Source organism: Dendropsophus ebraccatus, chromosome 2 (genome assembly GCF_027789765.1).
Source record: "Dendropsophus ebraccatus isolate aDenEbr1 chromosome 2, aDenEbr1.pat, whole genome shotgun sequence".
Taxonomy (NCBI): Eukaryota; Metazoa; Chordata; class Amphibia; order Anura; family Hylidae; genus Dendropsophus; species Dendropsophus ebraccatus.
This window is the reverse complement of record NC_091455.1, coordinates 172,447,403-172,472,591: the sequence shown is the minus strand read 5'-3', so window position 1 is coordinate 172,472,591 and position 25,189 is coordinate 172,447,403. Positions and strand designations below refer to the sequence as shown.

Sequence of the window (25,189 nt, the reverse complement as noted above, 5' to 3'; positions counted from 1 at the left end):
AACATAGGGGAGGATACTTATGGAGCCTGGAGTCCCAGCTCCAGACGTGATTGGGGCTGAAACTCCAGGTCTGGCAACACTCTGACAGCTGACTGGTGATGTCAGCTGTCAGTCACAATCACTGCAAACACACTGCACCTTTGCCAATCTGTCGGGGGATATGAAGCCCTGGCCATGGCTACCTGAAAGGTAAGCAACACCACGCCCCCCAGCAACCAGGCCAGCTGCTAGGGACGCCATCAGCGCGCTCCTAGCAACCGACGGGGCTGATCACTAGGGACGCCGTCAGCTTTCCTGTCAGGCTGGCCACGCATTTCGGCAGAGCGTGCGGCCTGGTTTCTGACATAACCTAGACGTCAATCACTAGTAACACTCAAGAGTGAAAAAAACTGATAACATTTTATTAGAGAACATCTAAAAAAGCTGCCAGGTTCTGAACCGAAATTCTTTAAACACATAATACACAAGATGATGACCACAAAAGTTCAACATATGAGATTTTGCCAAACATTTACAAATAAAATGAATCGTCCAAATAAATAGACATTTTTAGAAGACTCTTCCAGTTTTCCAGTATTTTTTTTAAGTATATAATACACTTGCCTGGCCTAGCTCTTCTAAACATAATTGGATTCTCTTCCAGTTCAGTCTAATTTTGAGGTTACCTGGGTTAGTCATGTGACGCAGTGATGTCACTTGTATACTAGTTTAAGTCCTTCCTCTAAATGGAACATCACACCAATGACATTCTGTGTATAGGGAGTGTTTTAGCACATTCGGGAAGCACTGCCTGCTGCTCTCTGAATACATGGGGCAGCCCAAGGCAGCGGTGACAGCTCAGTCAGATGATAGCAGGTACATGTTCACATTGAGCCTGTTATCTCCCCATCTCGCACCTGAAGCTGTTACTGCCCAGAGCTGCTTCTGTGTATTCACAGAACAATAGGGAGTCATTGGTGTGACGTTCTGTGTACAGGGTGGCTTTTAGCGCTGGGTCGGTGACATCACTGTGTCACTGCGGGGAAAGTGAGAACTAGACTGTATTGGCAGTACAAACCAAAGTTTAGAAGGGCTAGGCAGGGAAAGTTTATTAAATGCATAAAATAATAAACTTTAAAACTCCTTCAACACTTGGAATGGTCCCTGTCCGACTTTTTGTAGCAATACTATAAGATCTACATTATTTTACTGTGGGCCAAAGGTTCAGCTATGATAATTTCTTATGGTCATTAATTGACAATTAGACAGTCGATTTCAAGTCTCTTCAGGGTGCTACCTTTAAGATATAGCTCAATTAATAGAGGAAATGATAGAATATGTATGGGAAGAAGATTTAATTGCAACTACAGATTATTTCATTTTGCAATTTTGACTGTTTTGTAAGTCTCTATAATTGCTGCTAAGAGATGTACAATAGATGAATGAAGAGTAACTGCTATGACATAAGCGCATATCTCACTATGTAGATTTGTGACAGTAAGTTTTGCAGTTATTACATGCCAGAAAGTAAGTTATTACAAGCTCAAGACACTTCTTCAGGCTGTAAAGAACAATGGATTCTCTATGCCTATTTTTTCAGAAGTTGTTAAAGCCAAAGGCATCATATTTCTTTTCCCAGATTAGATTGGGCTCTTATATTTGTTCATATTCTAATATTCTGCATCTTTATAAAAAGAGAAACTTAGATTTATTTTAATCTATACTCTTTCGGAGCTTAAAAAAAAAAAAGTTAGTGGGTAGTTGGGTGGACACCATACTGTTTAGACAATTGGCAGAACCAGCCAAAGTTGAGTTTGGACAACTTAAAGGGGTTATCACTAGAAAAACATGTCCACTTTCTTCCAGAGACAGCACCACTCTTGTCTTTAGTTCAGGTGTTGTTTGCAATAAGTCTTTAGTCACTTCATAAACCCCACCCAAACTGGAGACAAAAGTTGTCCTGTCTCTAGAAGAAAGTGGCTATATTTTTGTAATGCTGGCTAATTCCTTTAATGGTGCGTTCACACCTACAGGATCTGCAGCTGATTTTCTGCAGCAGATTTCATTTAAAAAAATGAACACAGCATCAAATCTGCTGCAGATCCTGTAGGTGTGAACGCACCCTAAGTCTGAGTTGTATAGGCACCTAAATGTATTCTACCAGTGGCTAGATTTAGTGTTTTATGAAAATATATGTATTGTTCTCTTTTTCTTCCCCAAAGACATAGAAGTGCAGTGTAGTGGCTCCCAAGATGCCACCATCATCAACATCGTAGTCAGTATTTCATGGTCCTAATAAGACGGCAGCAAAGATCACTGATAAATACTGGTTTAGCATGGAGAGTGGTATGGGAGCGTATATATTAATATAACGTTAATACTGACCTATTTCTCCCTTTTTTATTTATCAAATTGAAGCAAAGCTTTTTTTTTTTAAATTCTGACAGGACAATACATTTAAAGGCATCACGCCTTGACCTTATCTGATTATCTCTGTAGAGGTGAAGGTTATGGTCCATGTCAGAAGACCACTGGTTTACAGAAGCCCCTTTCACTTGGATGATTCATGAGGAAATACAGGAGTAAAAATAGTAATTCGATAATGTCGTGAAATGAGGATGGAGCTTTGCAGGGATGAAACAGTGCACTTAGCTTTCTAGACAATGGATATAACTCAATCAGACCCAGGACGACTCTTCTAAACTTGCTGGTGAACATGATTGACAGGACAGGAGTTTCAGCTTGCCCAGAACAAGATGGCATTGTTGAGTTTCTCCTCCAGGCTAGAGATAAACATGCAATTAAGTTATTAGACCATACTAATGCATGGGGCAGGCATGGAGGTCATTTATCAAACACTCTAGGGGTCTAAATTGTTGAAAAATCTTCTTAGTACCAGAAATATTCACTTTGTATTGAGATGGACTTGTTTAATCTTGACAACAAAGATGGATGAAGAAGTAGATAATTTTGTAAATTTGCCATAAGGCAACCACATGAATTCATGCTCTTCAATTGACCAGTAAGTGACTATAATAGCTTTACCCTCTGTAGTAGATGTAATAATTGTAGATATTTATGATGGTAGGCTCGGAGATCACTTGGCTCACCAAAGCCTTCATCCTGATAAGACACCTATTTATTTTAAGCTCATAATGTTCCCGAATTAGATTTAATTAGTCACCTAATATTGGAAAATAAATATCTGATGGAAGTGGAAGAAGAGTATATCAACACCAACTAAAGGGGTTTATAACATGTATCGGATTGGATTAATTGCAAAGTTGCAAGACATATATATAGTTTTATATCTTAACTTGCCTTGATATCACACCAAGTATGGTAATCAGTAGTTAGCCTCAGGCTATGTTCACACAACGTGTAAACAACGGACGTTATTTGGCACTCAAAACAACATCAGTTTTTTTAAATAAAATTTTTATTGAAGTCTACAGACAACGGCCAGAAATAATTGACATAATCATTATTTTGACAGTCAAAGCAAACAACAGCTGTTGTTCAATACATTGTGTGAATCAACATTGACTTCAGTGCAAATCATTGCATTATGAAAAGAACGGCCATTGTGTAAATTGAAATCAACAGTTGTTCTAAAACAATAGTATAGTATTGTACAGTATGGTATAAAGAGTAATACAATGGTGTGGCTGAGACAGTATACTGTATGCTAGGGGCATCACTAGTCAGTAAGTATGGCTTATGTTTGAGGAACTTGTCAATTCCAAGGTTAAAAGCGTTGTATAGTTTATTGAAAAAAGTTGCCAGTACTCAGGATCATGGCAAAAAACAAAACAAAAACAAATCCCCAGTAGCAAATCCCCACAGAAAAACCTCTCTTGCTCTGGACAATTCCCGGCACAGACAGAGGTGGCAGCAGAGATCACTGTGCCAGACTGGAAAGAACATACCACTTCCTGGAATTTTTCACATTTTTATCTAGAATGCATTTACAAATCTAAATAACTTTCTAAGACCAGTTGATTTAAAATAAAAATTAAATGGAACATTTAAGAAATTCCGCCTAATAGCCCCTTATCAATAGAAGTCTTTTATTTCTCCCTTTGCTTATATGATGCCAATATACACTATATACATGTACAGAGATTATGATCACTTTCCCTAGTAATTGAATTTCCCGATCTCAAACACTAGAGCCAATTTCAGTATTGTTTTCGAGTGTGGGAGGAATCCCACACAAACATCGGGAGAACATACAAACATACAAACTCTGTGCAGATGTTGTCAGATTTAAATAATGTGCTAGCCACTAAACCAGCAGGCTACCTTTAAAACAAAGGGAGGAACCATTAGTCTATTACAAGGTACAAGTAATTGTACTTTTCATGGATTTTTTTGCCATAAACTTCAAATTGTAATATTGTTTGCACTAAACATATTATTCTTTAATGCTCAGTGAGTGCAGATTACTGATCGAAAGCATAATGACTAGAGATGAGTGTATACGATTCGATCGAGTAGGTATTCGATCGAATATTGCAGTATTCGAAAGATTCGAGTTCAATTGAGTAGTGAGGCGAATACACGGGAAACATTCGAAAGCCCTCCCATCGCAGTTGGAGCTTTTTTTAATCCAATGACCATGCAGGGAGGCCGTGAGGGACCCTGGGAGTACGCACACAGTGTGAAAACTGCGTCTACCCTCATTGGATGGCTGAACCACATGACCTCGAATGTTAAATACTTGGCTTGCCTCTCGACCGCAGATGCGCTTTCAACCTCGTCAGGGAGAGATCTTGCAGCAAGGAGAGAGAGAGGTTTTAGTAGCGTTTTGGTCAGGCAGGCTTACTACAGAACCCAAAAGTCCTTTTCAGGGCTAAGATCAAGCAAAAAAGTCATCTCTGAATCCAAAGCACTTCTCGGTGCTAAGAAATAGATGATATAACAGCAGCATTAGCATCAGCAGGTGTATTCATTCCAGTACCCTGTGTGTACAAGTGACTTATAGTGTCCCTGTTTAACACCACTAAGGGCACATTATACATATTGTTCCAGTAGCCCACTAAGGGCACTTGATATATACTGTTTCAGTAGCCCAGTAAAAGGCACGTGATACATATTGTTCCAGTAGCCCAGAAAAAGGCACGTCATACATGCTGTTCCAGTAAAGTTCGTACAGCATTACGCGTGATACGCGCGAATAACATGACGCTCTGCGGATGCACATTGGAATCAAGTATGTAACACTGCGCAAGAAATACGAATGAAATGTGTGAACATTGCCATAAATGTTCGTAAGACGTTCACAAATATTTTTCCTGCAGAGAGTGGCATTATACTGTGATTTTGGGGTGTTGGGTGCACCCAAGCATGCCCCCCCTAATGTCCCAGTGTCCTTCCGGAGGTGTTTGCAATGTTAAGGGAGGTTTCATGGGGGACTTGGTGACCTCCAAGTGGTCGAATTTTGATTTCCAAGTGCCGCAAATTTTTTTCCCATAGACTATAATGGGATCGAATACTCGTTCGAATAGTTGAATATCGGTGCCTATTCGATTCGAATTCTTGAAAGTCGAATATTTCACTACTCACTCATCTCTAATAATGACCTATATAATAGGGAATACTGAACTAATATTCAGCATTGTCTATTATAGGTATAAAAGTAGTTGATGAGAGTCAGAGATATTACAGAAAAAAAACCTTGGAATTAAAGGGGTTATCCAACGAAAATCTTTTGCTTTCAGATCAACGGGTTTCAGAAAGTTATATAGATTTGCGATTTACTTCTATTTAAAAAAATCTCAATGTCCTGTAGGAAATTGTGTTTTCTTTTCAGACTTGCACAGTGCTCTCAGCTGCCACCTCTGGAACTGTCCAGAGCAGTCGCAAGTCCCCATAGAAAACTTTCCCTACTCTGGACAGTTCCTGTCTAAGACAGAGATGGCAGCAAAGAGCACAGTGTTGAAAAGGCGGCCGATTTTCATATTTTAAAAAACGTCCTTTTTTGCCGCGATTTAACTGACTGCAATGGCAATGCATTGAAGTCAATGAGAAGACGGACGGCCAATGCACACAATGTATTAAATAACTGACTTTTTTGCCGTGGGCATCAAAATAATGAACATGATTATTATTTTCGGACGTCTTTTGCAAACAGCGGACGTTTTTTTATTAGTAGTTCACACACAGTTTTTCTTTTGTCACCGTTCTTTCTCCGTTTTTACTATTATATTCAATGGACTTTTCAATTAAGCAGCACCCAAAGTCCAATTAGTAACCCCAAACTAAAATAATTTTCAAACACCAGTCATTGCACTAAGGGGAGACCAGGCAGCTAAATGACGTCCGTTATTTTAGACTCAAAATGACGGATGTCATTTTAAACAGAGCTCAAAAGACGTTGTGTGAACATAGCCTTAGACTGAAAAGAAAACATTTCCTGCAGGACAGCAGCTGATAAGTATGGCAAGACTTGAGATTTTTAAATAGAAGTAAATTACAAATATATATAACTTTCTGACACCAGTTGATTTGAAAGAAAAAGATTCTCGCTGTAGTACCCCTTTAAATATGATTTAGTCTCGCAAAGAAGTCTACTACAGACAAAGGTTTTATGAAGTTAGTAATATCTATGCATGTATGTTATATACAGTATACCAAGGTGAATTCTCAATAGAAACTGCAGCAACTGTTTAGTTCATTGCTGAGGTTTGGTTGAAGTAAAACATATAAAGTGTTTGGAACGTGGCCAATCTCAATATGTTGGCTGGTTTTTATTACATGAACTGTTTGCATTTCTCATGTAAAGCTGGGGCTTTGCGGAGTCTGCCATGAATTAGATCATAAGCTCAGACAAAAAGAATCTAGAGGCGAGTGGCCATAGTTTATTCTATAAACTGAATAAATACAGTAGATGGACATTACATGCATATATGTTAGTGTATGTGTATAGACACATTAGGGGAGATTTATCTAACTGGTGTCAAGTTGAATTGTCTCAGTTGCCCCTAGCAACCAATCAGATTCCACCTTTCATTTTTCAAAAAATCTGTAAGGAATAAAAGGTGGAATCTGATTGGTTGCTAGGGGCAACTAAGACAATTTTACTTGACACCAGTTTGATAAATCTCCCCTATAGGCCCAGATTTATCGACCTGTGTAACCTAGAAACTGGTCAGCACAGCTCAGCTTTTATTTTACCACAGCTGAATGCCGACCTGTGATTGGTCATTGTGGGCAGTTTACACCTGTTTCTATTTTACACAGTTTGATACACCTGGACCATAGTGTATTGCAGAGTTATTTAAACTTTTTTTTAAAAAGTAATCCGATTTGTCTGAATTACAGATAATACTTAGGCTATATTCACACGTCAAAAATAGTGAAAAGGCGGCCGATTTTGATATTTAAAAAAACGTTTTTTTGCCGCGATTTTAACTGACTGCAATGGCAATGCATTGAAGTCAATGGGAAGATGAACGTCCAATGCGCACAATGCATTGGATAACGGACGTCTTTACCACGAACTTCAAAATAATGAACATGATCATTATTTTCGGACGTCTTTTGTAAACAGCGGATGTTTTTATTAGTTGTTCACACAGTTTTTCTTTTGTCACCGTTCTTTCTCCATTTTAACTATTAAATTCAATTGACTTTTCAATTAAGACACACCCAAAGGACACTTATGGTGCGTTTACACAGGCAGATTTATCTGACAGATTTTGGATGCCAAAGTCAGGGATCGATTTGAAAAGAGGAGAAATCTCAGTCTTTCCTTTATGACCCATTCCCTGTTTATGGTCTGTTCCTGGCTTTGGCTTCAAAAATCTGTCAGATAAATCTGCCTGTGTAAACATTAGTTACCCCAATCTAGAATAATGTGCAAGGGGGGGCCAGGCTTCTAAATGACGTCCGTTATTTTAGACTTAAAATGATGGACATAATTTTACGTGAACATAGCCTAACTCAGATAGTTACAGCCACCACTATGCTCCTAAAAGTTTTACATTCAAATTATTTGTCATCAGACTTTTGTTTTAAAACATAAAAAAAATATTTTCAAGTATTTGACCCCTCAGCCAGGTGGAGCTACTCCTTTGGACACCTAGTGGGATGGCTGTATATTGTATTACTGTTACACTGTGTTCATTGTGAAGTAAAGAAAGTGAATTGCTATGGTACTGCAGTGTCCCAGAACATGCAGACTACTACTCCTATTATGCCCATTTCTATTGCTATGTCAATGCCTGTTCTGGTAATTGTTTGCACTGCAACTGCTGCTGGTTTTCCCCTGGTATTCTCTGGTTATGTGTATTCTCATGTATATTCATATATATTCCTGTGTATTATTACATTGTACAGTGGTATGCAAGGCTGCTGATCACGTGACCGTGCCAGTGCTCGGTAACCATGGTTCCTCCAATGGCCGACTAGCTCTGGCCAGGGGCAACCATGTGACCTCCCACTTCCTCCTAACGAGTGAGTCTTCCCCCTGCTCCCAAGCAAGGAGGGTGTGTGTCGTCTCTCTCCTACCTCACAGGAGTTGGGCATGTCGCAGGTCCCACTTCACCTTTAGAGGTGTGGATCAGGTGCTCTGCTGTATTCAAGTCTTTGGCTGTATCTGCCTGCTCAAATGTCCGGAGTTCCTTCTCTCATCTGGGTGTCATGCTGTCATCTCTCATCATCGTTTCAAGTATTCACAGCAAGTATAATTCTCAAGCTAATCCACCCAGCAACGCTACTTTCTCTCATACTCCCACTCCCATCATCCGGCACGTGTTCTCCCAGCCTATGCAGCATCACTCCTGCCTTGTTTGTCAAAGCCTGCTATATACCCGGTTGCAACCGGACAGAACTGTTGCTACTAGTTACCTCATCTATAATAAAACTGCTGTTACTGAACCCTGGCATTGGTGTCCACTAACTGGTGCCCTGACTAGGTGCAGCGAGGAATCGCATGCCCATCATCACCCGCAGATTCTGCAGACCGGCCCTACAGCTGTGCCGCCCTCAGGCCTATACCGTGACAAGTATACAACCTGCAGCTGCCCCGGTTATTGCCCGCTCATAACAAGAGTGCTGCGGAAGTGGCCCCCAGGGGCCAGGGCATCGCAGTACAAATCAGATTTGGTGCAAATTTCATTTTAAAAAAAATCTGATTTGTTCGTGTCAGAAATCACAGTCAGATGAATACCTACCAGTGGGAATGGCAAAGACAATAGAAAGTGATTTACAGCTCTATCCCTGACTGTTATATATAAGGGCATGCTTTATGTTAAAAGTGACTACAATACCCTATTTGGCTGCCTCTAGCCTGGATACGCTGACATAATGTTGGACATGTAGTTATCCAGGTTCCATATGGCATCTGGTGGCATATTTGCCCACAGGTGATATGGCTGAATCTGTAGATCTTTCACACTCATAGGTTGTTGTTGCTGACTCAACATAAATGTGTAATTGGCTTTAAATCAGGTGGCTGTCTTGAAGTCCGTCTTAGAGGCATGTCTATGATGAAAGCCCGACCGAAAAGTGAAATCCCACATTCTGTATTGACATAGAACCCCCCAAAAAATGTATAGGAAAAATTTATATTATTTTATTGAATGTAACATTTTAAAAAACATAACTAGAACACAAAACAACAATTAGAAACACAAATAATGTGGAGCCTGGTCATATCAGAAAAGGAAACAATTGGTTGGGGATTCTTTTATCTACATAGATGCATGATAAAACAGGAGTGACTACATGTGTATAGACCAGAATTGGTTAATCTAGCTGCACTGAAACAACCTGTGTTAGTACACAAGTGCACACTAAGCCATGCAGAAAGGTAGGCTTCAATTAGTCAATCCCACAAGTTACAGCCTGTGAAGCATAAATATTTAAAGGTCCAAAAATAAAAAGAAGAGAACCCCAGCCATACCCAAATGGTCCCCCACTGAATAATCCTATGTGCACTTCCAAGATGGTCTCGTCTCGGCATTGACATCCCGCTCAGCCAAAAACTTGTCACGGTACTGTCCCATCTCAGTCAGTGATTGGCTGAGATGAGTCTGTCTCGGAAGTGGAGGTGGGATCATTCAGCAGGGGACACTGGAGACCCGTAGGAGGACACAGTGGGAGCGAGAAGAGGTAAGCATATTCTTATGGCCACATTATAAAAACTGTTTTCCTCGCTAGATAACCCCTTGAAGAGCATATATATATAGGGCACGTGGGAAAGCATTATGCCCTTTTGTGGCAAGTCCCAGCATCTATTTATACTGCACCTGAAATCATTTACATAAGTGCATGAGACATAACTGAGTATATTATCCTTTTTAAGGGACCTTCAAGCGTGACCCTTGTATCTACCCACACAAAGAAGATGCATTTTAATTATCAAAGTCAATTTGTATTTCCCTTGTAATATTATCGGGTAACCAGAAAATGAATATAACAATGGTCCTCTCTGCCTGACAGCTTTAAAGGGGGAAAAACATGAAAAATTTCTACTGCATTCATTAAATTAATGGGATATTAGCCAGATGAATACAATCAGGAAAACAGGTTGTGAATGTCAGGGATTACAGTTGCCACCACCAGTCACCATCATCACATTGGACGTGTTGATCTGATATAGTGTTGTATCAATTGTGTCATTTGTAGAACATATTTGTTTTAATATTGATGGCCATAAATCTTAAATGAATTCATGAGGATGTCAAAGGACACTTTATTAGGTTATAGAAACTTGAACTAGAGGTAACAGATGCTAGGCACCGTATATATTGGTACCTAGCCACACTTATTGATTAAGAGTCCAGTTCTAGTTGTTGTTTTATATAAAGGACTGTACTCTAGGGATGAATGGAGTCATCAGTACTTTACATAAGTTTAAAATACTGTCAGTTTATCTAAATTAAAGCCTTAAAGCGAATGTACCATCATTATATTTGCTTTAAGCGTTTTACTTGGATAGAATGACCCTGGCATGGGCAGGGGCGTTGCTAGGGTCTTAAAACATCCGGGGCACGGGCTCTCGGAGTGCCGTCATAAGCGGTTAGCGAAGGAGCCTACGGCAGAAGCTAGTAGCCCCAATGACCAATCTATTAGCCCAGCTCTATTGCCGCCACTCATAATAACTGCGGCTAAACAGACACAGTCAGCTCCTTCACAGCTCCCCCTGTACACACAGCCTCTGGGAGGTCTGCCCTAACTCCTATACTCTAGGACAGTGTTTCCCAACCTTTTCTACCTCGGGAAACTCCTACCAGATAACATTCTACAAAATGCAAAAACCTCATTCAGTGACTAACAGGTGACGTCTTCTTTGATCTGAGATGTCACTTTCACTTTTCCTCTTCATCCGGCCCAGACCTCCATGATGATTTCTTGTAGCTGCAATTCATCTCTTCAGAACCTGCCAGACAAACATATTAGGCTCCACACTTTTCCTTCAACTTTCTTCCCTTTTCCCCTCCTATAGGCTCCTATACAGTAGTAATTCCACTACCTGGTGTCAGTGAGTAGGTAGGTGTGTTGCACCCTGTATGTAGGATACTCTGCTGTGCCCCCAAATAGTAATAATGTCCAGTGTTGTGCCCCATTGTAATAATGCCCCCTGCTGTATTACCCCACATTGTAAAATGTCCCCCTGCTGTGTACCCTTATGTAGTATTAATGCCTCCTGCTGTGCCCCCATAGTAATAATGCCCCCTGCTGTACCCTCCATATAGTAATAATGACCCCTCTGCTGTGCCTCCTATATAGTAATAACGCCTCCTGCTGTGCCTCCTATATAGTAATAATGTCTCCTGCTGTGCCTCCTATATAGTAATAATGTGCCTGCTGTACATACCATAGTAAGTTCCCTCCTGTCTGCAATTAACCCGACCGCCATCCCAACACACACTACCCCACCTGACCCCCTCCACCCACACACACTACCCCACCTGACCCCCCACATACACATTATCCCATTTGACCTCACACACTACCCCACCTGACCCCCCTCACTCACACACACACACACACACACATTATCCCACCTGATCTCCCCCACAAACCATTTTATTCATCAAGATAGCGCCACTCTCCTCCCCTGTGCTTCTCCCCCCTGCTTCTCTTCCCTGTCTCCCCCCTGCTTCTCTCCCCATGCTTCTCTCCCCAATGCTTTCCCCCCCTGCTTCTCTCCCCCCGCTTCTCTCCCCCATACTTCTCCCCATTGCTTCTCTCCCCCAAACTTCTCTCCCCCATGCTTCTCTCCCCCGTACTTCTCTCCCCCATACTTCTCCCCCCTGCTTCTCTTCCCCCGTACTTCTCCCCTGTGCTTCTCTCCCCCGTACTTCTCCCCTGTGCTTCTCTCCCCGTGCTTCTCTTCCCCTTGCTTTTCTCCCCCCTGCTTCTCTCCCCTGCTTCGCTCCCCCATACTTCTCCCCCCTGCTTCTCCCCCCATACTTCTATCCCCATACTTCTCCCCCGTACTTCTCCCCTGTGCTTCTCTCCCCCGTACTTCTCCCCTGTGCTTCTCACCCCCGTACTTCTTCCCCGTGCTTCTCTCCCCCGTGCTTCTCTCCCCTGTGCTTCTCTTCCCTGTGCTTCTCTCCCCTGCTTCTCTCCCCCCTGCTTCTCTCCCCCATACTTCTCCCCCCATACTTCTCCCCCCTGCTTCTCTCCCCCATACTTCTCCCCCCTGCTTCTCTCCCCCATACTTCTCCCCATACTTCTCTCCCCCATACTTCTCCCCCATCCCCCCTGCTTCTCTCCCCTGTGCTTCTCTCCCCCATGCTTCTCTCCCCTGTGCTTCTCTCCCCCATGCCCTGTGCTTCTTTCCCCCATGCTTCCCCCCTGTTTCTCTCCCTCATGCTTCTCTCCCCCATGCTTCTCTTCCCCCTGCTTCTCTTCCCCCTGCTTCTCTCCCCCTTCTTCTCTCCCCTGTGCTTCTCTCCCCCATGCTTTTCTCCCCCATACTTCTCCCCTGTGCTTCTCTCCCCCCTGCTTTTCTCACCCATATTTCTCCCCCCTGCTTCTCTCCCCCATACTTCTCTCCCGTGCTTCTCTCCCCCCTTCTTCTCTCCCCTGTGCTTTTCTCCCCCATGCTTTTCTCCGCCATAATTCTCCCCGTGCTTCTCTCCCCTCTGCTTCTCTTCCCCATTTTTCTCCCCCCTGCTTCTCTCCCCCATACTTCTCTCCCGTGCTTCTCTCCCCCCTGCTTCGCTCCCCCATACTTCTCCCCCTGCTTCTCTCCCCCATACTTCTTCCCTGCTTCTCTCCCTCATGCTTCTCTCCCCCATGCTTCTCTTCCCCCTGCTTCTCGCCTGCGCTTCTTTCCCCATGCTTCTCTCCCCCATACTTTTCCCCTGTGCTTCTGTCTCCCGTGCTTCTCTCCCCTGTGCTTCTCTCCCCCGTTTCTCCCCTGTGCTTCTCTCCCCATGCTTCTCCCCTGTGCTTCCCCCCCCGCTTCTCTCCCCCTGCTTCTCTTCCCCATGCTTCCCCCCCATACTTCTCTCTTCCCCTGCTTGTCTCCCCCATGCTTCTCCTCCCCTGCTTGTCTCCCCCATGCTTCTCTCCCCTGCTAGCGATGCCACTGGGCATGGGGAAGCCAGTGGCGAGGTGCTTGAACCATGGCCCGATTCCTCGCATGTGGTGCAGTTCTTTTCCAAGGCACTGTCCGGGAGTGAAGCACTGGAAGCGGTCTTCCCCAGGGGAGGGAACCCCTGCCCCTCTATTACACAGCTCTTTTAGAATCAATGGAGCTGCATCATAGAGGGGCGGGGGGTCTCCTCCCACTGGGGGCAGGACAGGCTGGCCTGCCTCCAGTGCTTCGATACCCGGGAATAGAATGGCGCTGTATGCGGGAACCAGGCCGTGGTTCAAAAAAGGACCACAGCACTGGCTTCCCCGTGCTGGCACAGTTATATCCATGTGACACACTTAAATCGAATGTACTGATGGTACATTCGCTTTAAACCTTTGCATTGAGTGTATTAGTAATACTCAGTAATTTGCCAATTCTTAAATTATTGGTGCATCACTAGAGGTTGACTGTCTAGATTGCCCTATAGGATAAGATACTGTTCTATTGTCAGCTGGAGCCATCAGTACTGTAGTTTACCATAGCCAGGCTATTTTTGGTACGGGCGTTATGTACAGGCCGCTCTATATAAAGTACTGTGTATGGAAATTTTTTACTGAGCCTCTTAATGCAGCACTTATAATTTTGAGACCTGCCATTTCTCATATTGTCACTTTGAACTTTTATTTTAAATACTCTCGCTTGACTCCAGCTCTGCCGAAACCATAAGATGTCCACACTGAAAGGTGTATTTATTTTACTTTGTGCAACTGGTTTTATGCTGTTCAGTTACAGCCTCGAGTCGTACTCCTTCAGAGGTGTTAAATACATCTTAAATCGTAAAACAAATGTTTGAAAATGCGGGGTTGGATGTACAACAGGCCGTCTTTTACTAGTTTCTTTATACTGTATTTATCAAAAATCCAGAGTCATTTACGCCTCCTCATCATTCCCATGCCTCTAAAATTCCGGTAAAATTTGTATAAATAAATAGGTCAATAAATATAAGAAACAGTTAAAATTGTTGAAACCAAAATATTTATTACCATCGTTAAAGGGGTTTCATGACTTTATAGTACATCCACATGATTTGCCATAATGCCTGATAGGTGAATGTTCCAGAGACCCTCTATCAGGAGAATGGGGTCTCATTACCTCTATTGGCAACCCTAAAAGATTTCAAGGGGCATTCTTATCATCAAAAGTTACCCCCACTGATCCCAAGAACGAAGAAAAGTGTCTTCTGGATGAATGAATTGACAGCCTGCATGTACACCAGCAATGTTGGGAAGAATAAATGGACCGCTGCTGCACAAGTGCACTGTTGCTCCACTTAAAGTACAAAAGTGGATATTTTGGGACTTTTTAGAACTCAAAAAGTGGTCCCTAAAAGATTATTTCCCTGGTTTCCCACATAGCTCATTACCTGCCAGAACCCTTTTATAGTGTATTAGTTTCTTGACACCATGTACTGTATTGTGAATAACTCTTATCTAATTACTTACACAATCCACATATAGTATAGCGCATTCCTTTCCTGACTTCAGTATAGCAGATTATTTTGTAAATTCCGGTTAGGCTACCTTCACACTGCATTCTTCGAGTATCTGTAACATATTCGTTTTCAAATGGTTACTTTTAAAGTACACATAAACATCCGTTTTGAGATATATATATATATATATATATATATATATATATATATATATATATATATTAATTTTTGGGGGGAAGTCAATGGAAAAACGGATCCAACTATATTGCATACAATTGCATCCGTTTTTTTTTATAAAACGTATATGTTAAACATACTGGTAAAATGCAAGCCTTGCATAGCAATTACCTACTTTACACCACATATAGCATGTTATCTTCTGGGCACTTATATCATATCACCTATTTGACTCCATATGTATACATAATTACCTTCCTTACTCCATATACTGTATCTAGCACATTGGGCTGATTTACCAACGCGTTGAGTTTTTGTCCATTTTCCTGTTGGATGTAGTGTTCCGACATATTTAATAAAGGGGTTTTTACAAAAACCTGACAAACCCAACATTTTGGTCCGAAAATCTGCCAAGTGTGTGTCATGGGTGTGTCCTTTAAAACCCTCCACAACAGACGGATTTATTAATCAAACCGTCATTTTTTTAATGGCTTTTCAGTTCTAAAAACCAGCCACTTCTAGCATTGATGTGGTTTTAGTTTTGTCCTTTGAAAAACCTTCCAGAGTTACAAAGGGTTTGTATAATGAATTTGACGCAAAAAAAATAACAAAACCAACAGCAAAAGGCCTTAGAATTGACAAATTGTTAGTAAGTGAGACCCGATATCTGCAGAACCCTCAAAGTTTACATATACATTCTTAATTTTGTGTAGAGCATTACGCATTACTGGTGCATGAGATCACACATAGTGCATCACTGGATTCTATAGCACGTTGCTTTCCAGACTTAATTTATAGTGTATTACTTCTTTGACTAAATGGGTAGCACATTGGGGGAGATTTATCAAACTGGTGTACAGTAGAATTGTCTTAGTTGCCTCTAGAAACCAATCAGATTCCACCTTTCATTTCTCACAAATTCTTTGAAAAATGAAAGGTGTAATCTGATTGGTTGCTAGGGGCAACTAAAACAATTCTAATTTACACCAGTTTAATAAATCTCCTCTATTATGTCTCTGGTTTCTAGAATTTAATTTAAGCAACCATGTAACTAAGTGCAATTTACTTCAACCAGAACTCCAATACTCCTTCCCTGTATCAGTCACTGCACTGGTTGACTTTCCAGTTTAGAAATAATTTAAAATGTATTCTCACCCATAAAACTCTCCACAGTGCTGCACTTCCGTCTTCTCCCTCATCTCTGGGAGCTGCTCTATGCAATCTCTACAATCTGTCACCAATCTAAGATTAAACTTTTCCATGTTTTCCAGATTGTAAGCTCTTGTGTCTCCTTGACCAAGCTATATATCACTGTCAGCAGTTTGGAATGTGAATTGCAGCTAACATTCTTCCCTTTAACCAACATGGTAGCTGATTTCTGCTGTGTCAGTGATAGGGCAGAGTGAAAATTTCCTGCATAATTTATAGGGTTCTAGAGTTATACCACTGGAACGGAAGCAGTATGTTGAACTGTTCTTCAGTTTTTAACCCCTTAAAGACAGAGCCACTTTTCGTTTTTGCATTTTAGTTTTTTCCTCCTTGTGTTTAAAAAGCCATAGCACTTGCATTTTTCCACCTAGAAACCCACATGAACCCTTATTTTTTGCGTCACTAATTGTACTTTGCAATGACAGGCTGAATTTTTGCATAAAGTACACTGCGAAACCAGGAAAAAATTCAAAGTGTGGTAAAATTGATAAAAAAAACCATTTCTTTTATTTGGGGGGTATTTGATTGTACGCCATTCGCCATGGGGTAAAACTGACTTGTTATGCATCTTCCTCAAGTTGTTACGATTACAACGATATGTAACATGTATAACTTTTCTTGTATCTGATGGCCTGTAAAAAATTCAAACCATTGTTAACAAATATACGTTTCTTAAAATTGCTCCATTCCGACACTTAGGCTATGTTCACACTACGTAAAACTATGGCGTTGTTGCCGTAGTTTTGGTGCAGCAGAACACAGCCTATTAAGCTATGGGATCCCGGCCAGAGGGTACACACATCGTATACGCTCCGGCCGAGATCCCATACGGGGCCGCAAAAAACTGACATTCAGTGAATTCCGGCCGCAGAAAGACATGTCAGTTCACAAAGTGAAGTGAGCGGCTCCGGCCACTCGCTTCACTGTGCGCTATGGAAAGCTCTGATGCGGGCGCGCGCTGATGCGCCCGCATCAGAGCTCTGCGGCCGGAAAGATCACCCGGCTGGTACCTAAGTACCGGCCGAGATGATCCGGCCAGAGACCGGTCATTCCGTGACCCGGCCGGTCTCATACGTTGTGTGAACATAGCCTTTTATAACGCTTTTATACTTTGGTCTATGGGGCTGTGTGAGGTGTCATTTTTTGCGCCATGATGTGTTCTTTCTATCGGTACCTTGATTGCGCATATACGACTTTTTGCTCGCTTTTTATTAAATTTTTTCTGGATTTGATGCAACCAAAAATGCTTAATTTTGCACTTTGGGATATTTTTTTTGTGCTGACGCCGTGTACTGTGCGAGATCAAAAATGTGATTAATTAATAGTTCGGGCGATTACGCACGCGGCGGTACCAAATATGTTTATTTATTTATTTACTTTTATTAAAAACATGGGAAAAGGGGGTGATTCAGACTTTTATTAGGGGAGGGGGCTTTTTACTAATAACATTTTTTTTTTTTTTTACACTTATAATAGAAGCCCCCCTGGGGGACTTCTAGTATAAGTATACTGATCTCTCATAGAGATCTTTGTTGTATTGTTATACAGCAAAGATCAATGAGATCGGCACTCGGATGCTTTCGGCTGCTGCAGCCGAAAGCATCCGAGTGTTGAGTCAGGATCAGAGCCATTTTGGCGGAGACCCCGGCCGGCACCAGTCACGGAGATCGCTCCAGGGAAGTGCTGCGTCCGGTTATCGGATGCAGCTGTCATCTTTGACAGCTGCATCTGATTACCGTATTACCGGGCACGGCAATCGGACCGTGCCCACTAACACCCGCGGTCCCAGGCTACAAGCGGCACCCGGGACCGCGGCGGTTCACGGTGGTTTCGCCGCACGGCCCCGCTCTGAACACCTTTCGGGGTCATATGACGTACGGGTGCGTCATATGTCCCTAACAGGTTAAGAAGAGTATGGAAGGACTTAAAGGCAACCTGTCACCAAGACAATGCTATCTAATCTATCACCATTATGTTATGGAGCAGGAAGAACTGAGAAGACTGATATACAGTATAACTTTGTGGGAAAGAAGATTTGGTATAACTTGTAACATGTTGATTGAAATCCCTGCTCATCTGTGTTAAGGGGTAGTTCAGAAAAAAAAATCTTTCAAATCAACTGGTGGCAGAAAGTGCCAGAGATTTATAATTTATGTCTATTAAAAAAATCTCAAATCTTCTAGTACTTATTAGCTGCTGTATGTCGAGAGCAGGAGCAATTCCCCATAGAAAACCTCTCCTGCTCTCTAGACTGGAAAGAATAACACTTCTTTCAGGGCATACAGCAGCTGATAAGTACTGAAAGATTTGCATTTTAATATATAATTTAGTTACAAATCTCTGGCACATTTTGGCACCAGTTGATTTGAAATAAAGTTTGTTTTGCTGAACTAACCCTCTCAGGAGTCCAGTAGACAGTGTTACTCAATGGACTGGACTCTTTAGCATGGAAACATTAGAGATCTCAGTCAATAAATTAGAAGTTACACTGAAGCTTTTCCCAAAATATATAAATATATCAATGCGCCCAGCTCCTTCTGCTCTATAACAAGATGCTGATAGCTTTTCATGGTGATGGGTTTCCTTCCGTGGAATGACTGGTGTTCATAATAGACATTGTGGAGAACAAACATCTTTATTATATAGGTTGCTCTTGCCCATGACCAAAAAGGAAAGATAAAGACAATGGGGGGGGGGGGGGGGACCCATTAAAAAGTGGTGACTTCTTAGAGTGACTTTCTAGGTGGGTGGACCCAGGGGATGCGGTATGGTGCCGGGGTTATGTCCTCCCACTGGTGCTGAATTTACTACAACATACTCCTGCATTCAGGTGTAAATTGTAGCGGAAGTCTACACCATCTCCGAGCTGGCTTAAGTTTTCATTCACAGGCAGCTCAGATGCACCCGGATTTATGTGAAGTTATGCACTGGTACAGTACATAAGAAGGGCCTGTGCCTTACCTTGTGTTAAACCAAATAATGGTCAAATAATTGATAAACTAAAGAGTAATGTTAAACAATGATTTTTTTTCCTCTTGCAGAATATCACATTACACAACTCAGTGGGAGGCATGGCTGCATCACACCAGCTATCCAATTCAAGACTGCCAAACCATGATACCAGCGTTGTAATACAACAGGCAATGCCATCTCCACAGTCCAGCTCAGTCATCACACAAGCACCTTCTACAAATCGCCAGATTGGGTAGGATGACTATTCTTTTATTAATTGGTTTTCTTAAGGTTTTTGAAATATAGATGAATGTATCTATGTGTGCATACAGCAACTATATAGAATATTTATCAATTTAATGGACTGTCACATTCCATAGGCAATATTTCCACCGCATTGATTTTTATGTGTTGAATGAACTTTGAGCAAGATTTCTGTTATCTATTTAGCACATACTTAAAGATGTTTGACCTATTGAATTTCCTTTTAGCAAAAGGGACAAAGGCACATCATGAAAAGTTATGTATCATGATTATTATTATGTTATGTATCATAATGAGTACCAACTCACTTATGAGAGTTGTTCATAAATTGCCACAGCTTCATAGGCTTTCACAAAAGGTTGGACAAACCCGCTGGACAAATTTCACTGTATAAAGTTCCACTGTATAATGCGTATGGAGGCTTCCTGACTGCAGCCAACTGTTTATGCTTATGGGGTGAATGGGAGGTAGAGCTTTTGGTTAGATATAAATTTGTCCAAAAGCTGTTGAGGGAGTATGGACAACCTTAGATGCACTAGAAAATTAACTGCCCATGCTGGGGTGCAGGAGTCTCAAAGCAAAAACTTTAAAGGGGTTATCTAGTGCTCCAAAACATGGCCACTTTCTTTCAGAGACAACACGACTCTTGTCTCCAGTTCAGGTGCAGTTTGCAATTAAGCTCCATTCAGTTGAATAGAACTGAGCAGAAAACCCCCGCCCAAGCTGGAGACAAGAGTGGGGCTGTCTCTGGAAGAAAGTGGCCATGTTTTTGTAGCGCTGGATATCCCCTTTAAATATGTATATCCTAACTAAAGCACCGATAAGTAAAAGACTTTGGACAGATTCTACAGGTGGCACTAAAAAAAAAACAAATCTCTAGATCCAAAAATGGCCTTATTAAGTAGAAATATAATAACTTAAAGTGTACCTATCATTTTTAAAACTTCTGACACCTGCAGGGGGTAAATTCCGTAGACTGCTTGTACTGGCAGTCTCCGAAATTCACCTCCTGCAGCAGAGATGGAGAGGCAGAGTGCACATTCCTGCACGCGGCAGCCCTTTGTTCTAGCGATTGGCAGGGCTTGTCATGTCAGAAGTTTTTAAAAATGGTAGTTCTACTTTAAAGAAAAGGCTCTAATAGCAGATGCCGCTAATGTTCCATCTTAAGAAGATGGCTTTGTGGCAACTGTGAAGTCATAGTGGCTTTAATACAGTTACATCACATTTCAACCCACTACCCGAAGAAGCTACTTGGTCTTCATTTTTGCCATTAAATTTTCTTCTTTCAGGAATCATCAGCAGTAGAGATGAGCTTGATTACAGATGGCTGACGAAGTTGGATGCACCCTTAGGGAGTCCTAAAAAAAAATGGATACAGCCATGTTGGAACCATGTTTTCCAGGACTCCCTATGGCTGCATCCAACGTCGTCAGCCACTAGCATTCAAATGCTGAGCGATCTGTCGCGTACATGCTTGAGTCACTCTTATCTGAAATCAGCAGCCTCTGTCTCAAGCCTTCTTCACATGGTATCTGTCTACTTATCACGATTTACTCTCATTGCCTTCTTTTATATTGCAATCACTGGTGGAAATATCAATAAAACATATAATTGTGAAATAGTCCCTATAGAAGATCTTAGTTGACACTTTTTTCTTTTGGCATCTTCAGAGAGAGAGAGTTGCCTACTGCTCCTCTGGTTTTCCAGTGGGCCAAGCCATCCATGGGGCCGATAGGCTACTGCTGCTTTTGTATTTGATTGCTGTATGATAAATTACACTTATGTATATGAATACAAGAATGATTTGCAATTGTGAACATATTTTAAGTAAGGTTTATTTCCGTCCTCAAACATTTGCTCTATTATTTCCACCTGAAGAGACAGGTATTCAGGAGAGAAGGTACTGATGGGTATCAAAGTGTTTCTTGATAGCGTCTGAACATATGATGTCAAAATTTCCCTTATTTTCCCCCACCCTGTCTGAGCTGTTACAAACAGGATTATGAATCTGTGAGACTTATGAGTTTTCCTATTTGCCATAGGAGGGATAAGCAAAAATAAAATATGTGAGCCTTTTGAAAATGTATGCCTCGAACAGTTGTAACATGAGCATGAAAGGCGAAAGAACTTGGACGGACTCTCTTTCATTTCCATTCCCTCCCAAAACACATTAAAACCAAAACATTTGGGAATAAGTAGTATACTAATTTCAAATGTGAATTTCTTAGTGGTCTCCAGAGAATGGATCTTTTAACATACATTTCATATTAAGGATTGCACATTACACTTTGTATAGCGCCATATTGTAGTAATATTCTGATTTTATCACGGCCTCAAATATTTAAGTGTCAAAGTATGGCCAAGCCACCTGCAAATGTTTGAGATGGCTTCTTTCCAATCCAAACAGCCAACAGTAATGAAAGTCTTCTTTCAGGCTACGCGCTGAGCTCTGCTCCAGCAGGAGGCTGGGATCCACCTGTGCCCACGCAGAGCTCCATTCGTTGGGGAGTGGTGAAGTGTTCACAGATGGGGCTCTCCTGGGAATCTTCTCCTCTTTCTCCTCCACCTTCCTCTTAAAACTCTCCCCATTTGTGTCCCTGTCCACTCACACACATTCACTGTTCAAGCATCTCTTCATTGATGCTTTGCCTTAGTAACCAACCATACGCTGTATAAAATCCATGAATCCTGGAAAATACCATAATATTAAGGGAAATTATGGGTAGGATTAGCTGGAAGCAACGCGTCTCTAAAATAAAACCTTAGGGCATTATAAACCCACATACAGAGAGTAAAAAAAAAAAGTTAAACTGCAGGCTGAAAGCTATGAAAAGTCATTGCTTAGTTTAATAAGGTGTTTTCTTGTCAAAATGTGAAAAGCCTGCGAATAAATCAAATCCAAAACAAATGGAAGCATAGTCGCACTGTGCAAAATACATCAGCCAGATTGGCATGATTTGCATGCAGCGGGAGCACAATGGTTTTATAAGCCTTTTCTCTATACTTATGATTGTGTGTGTTTTATATGAGTAGTTTTATGTGTTCTTATTCTGTGCAGCTATGTTCTGAAAGCCCTATCGTAATTTTTTTTTCTTTTACAACACTATGATTTAGCAATCTAGGCACATACCTAGGGCTGGCCAATTTTGGTGGCACGACAGAAATTAGTTTGTTCATTTCAACTCCTTTTTTTCGGTTTCTTAAATAATGGATTCTAATCTATTTGAAGGGGTTTCCAGGAGTAATATATTTTCACAGTGTTAATAGATTACCACAGTCCTACCTAATAGATCAGTTAGCTTAAAGACACCTTAACAGGGCAATAATTTGTTACAGTTTTTCTAAGCCAAAACAAAAAAATTATCTTTTTCTTTTAAGCTATGTGCACACTGTTTTTTACTGTCTATTGGTGTGAAAACAGTCCAACAAATTCCACATGGCTTCAAATAGGCTGTATTTTTTTCCTATATATATTTGTTTTATTTCACTTAATGAAAAAAGGTCCTCTAGTGCCTACACATATTCATTTTACTTTTATGTTTGTTATGGTAGTATGGACCTCTTTTTCTGGTGATCTATGTGCAATAATGTGGTCATATTATGGCATACAATGTGGACTGTAAAAGTCCAAAATATGCCCCTATAGTAATGTAACTTCTGCTAGAGCCTAAAAACAGCTGCAAATAGGACAACTAATCAGCCAAAATTTAGTTAAAAGAGGGCTCCAAAACAACCCAAATGCAAAAGCATTAAAAATGCATCTAAAAATGTCCCCTCACAGTATTTTGGGCTGTTTTGAGTTTGAAAATAGCGACAACAAGAACTTTGGGAAAACCTAGCCTCTGGCAAAACACGGCTTAAAATAAGGCTGAAAAAATGTACCAAAAGCCTGTGTGGGAATGTGACAACAGATGTTTTTTTTTTTTCTTAAAAAAACAGACTATACAATCATGAGGTGAAAAACATTGTGTGCTCATAGCCTCAAAAATAAAGCAAAATAGGGGGCAACATACTGCCATGTAAAAGTAGCCTTTAGTAAACAAGTCATCCAAAGATATAACCCCCGGGGATCAAAGTTTATCCAATAAGAAGATTCTATACAGTTTCTATGACTAGTGTTATTGATTATTGAACACAATTGCATTTTTATTTGATTCATTGTACAACAGGTAGTTATCCCCATCATTTTCAGTGTATTCAGTGTAAAATGATAATATATAACATATAAATATGTAATGTTTTCTAGTTTATGGGGACCTGAACTATCATGTGTTTCAACCAGATATCCACATTTATTTATTTTGTATTTAAATGTAAAAATCCAGAGCGGGCATGGTTTGGTGGGAATATAACAATGAGGTTATACTCACCTGTCCCTGTACCCCTGCAGCACAGCGCCACTGCTCACATTCACCCACTGGCCTCCTCTAGCTCCTGGTCCTTTGACATCACAAACCAGCTCAGAAAGGCTGCCCAGCCAGTCAGTGACTAAGGCGGGACACCTGCAGCCACTGATTTGGCTGAGCGGGATGACACAGGAACTGGAAGAAGACTGGAGGCTGACAGTGAGCTGTGGTGCTGTGGCTGCAGGGGCACAGGGATGGGTAACTATAACTTCTTTTATCATGTTTAATCCCTACCCTGAATTTTTACATTTGGCAAGAGTTCTCCTTTAGTAGAATGAAAATTCTGCGTATATAGCTTTTTATGATAGATATTTTGCCCCTAGAGTGCCACGTACTATGCCCATACGTGAATGGGAAAATATGGCTGCTTTCCTTCCTTCATTGATCTCTCTTGGCTAGTTACCAACACCAAGATGGATCACTCAGCTGCCAAAGGTGCTAGGAACTTCCTGTTACTTGAGTAGAGTAACAGATTCTCTTTAACATGTAAATCACACATAGAATCTATTATATCCAAGGGAACCTTGCCTGAAAGTCTCGCTAACCTTACTTGTTGTTTTGTTGCTATATGAAGCATTTAATGGCAATTCCTGTAGATTCCGCCTTTGCAATGTAAGTCCAATAACGTGGTATGAATTCATTGCTTCCCATTATGTACGATGTGCTAAACCCTTCACCCCTCCCCATGGAAAACAACTAAAAACCATAGTCTTAAGATGTAAATTTACTAATAATAATAAATGGAGAAAAAAGATGTGGACAGACCTTGAATAAAAAGAAGTTAAACAGTAATTACGAAGAGGAGAGGCTTCTAAAGCCACATTTCAGAAAGAAGAAGAAATCCCCTAATTATATTCTAAGCCGCTGCTGTCTAGTCTGCCCAGCCAATTTATGTCTACACATTGGTCTTAGTAGAAAAATTTTACACTCTCTTCCCTGGCTTACGAGGTCTGCAGAGAAGAAAAACAGATGGAACTTTTTATTGATTTTATGAGTTTTTTTGATTTGGAGTCGGTCATTTTTGTTGATAGAAATCTGTCTTTCGTATTAGAGAGTTTTCAATACTGGTGGGGAATTAATAAAAACGTGCAGTTTCATCTCCCCACTGTGCAGCTCATTTAGAGACCGAACGAGTGTATAATTATATAAGTATAATTGTGATTA

General features: G+C 41.2%; 1 protein-coding gene across 3 annotated transcripts in view; it reads left to right on the top strand.

Annotated features, from left to right (window-relative positions):
* CREB5 (cAMP responsive element binding protein 5) overlaps positions 1-25,189 on the top strand; it is a 382,280-nt gene that overhangs the window by 92,326 nt on the left and 264,765 nt on the right. For all 3 annotated transcript variants that reach the window (XM_069958734.1, XM_069958733.1, XM_069958735.1), the window contains exon 5: positions 19,445-19,608. In XM_069958734.1, coding sequence (XP_069814835.1) covers positions 19,445-19,608 — 164 coding nt within the window. The remainder of the gene's footprint in view (positions 1-19,444; positions 19,609-25,189) is intronic.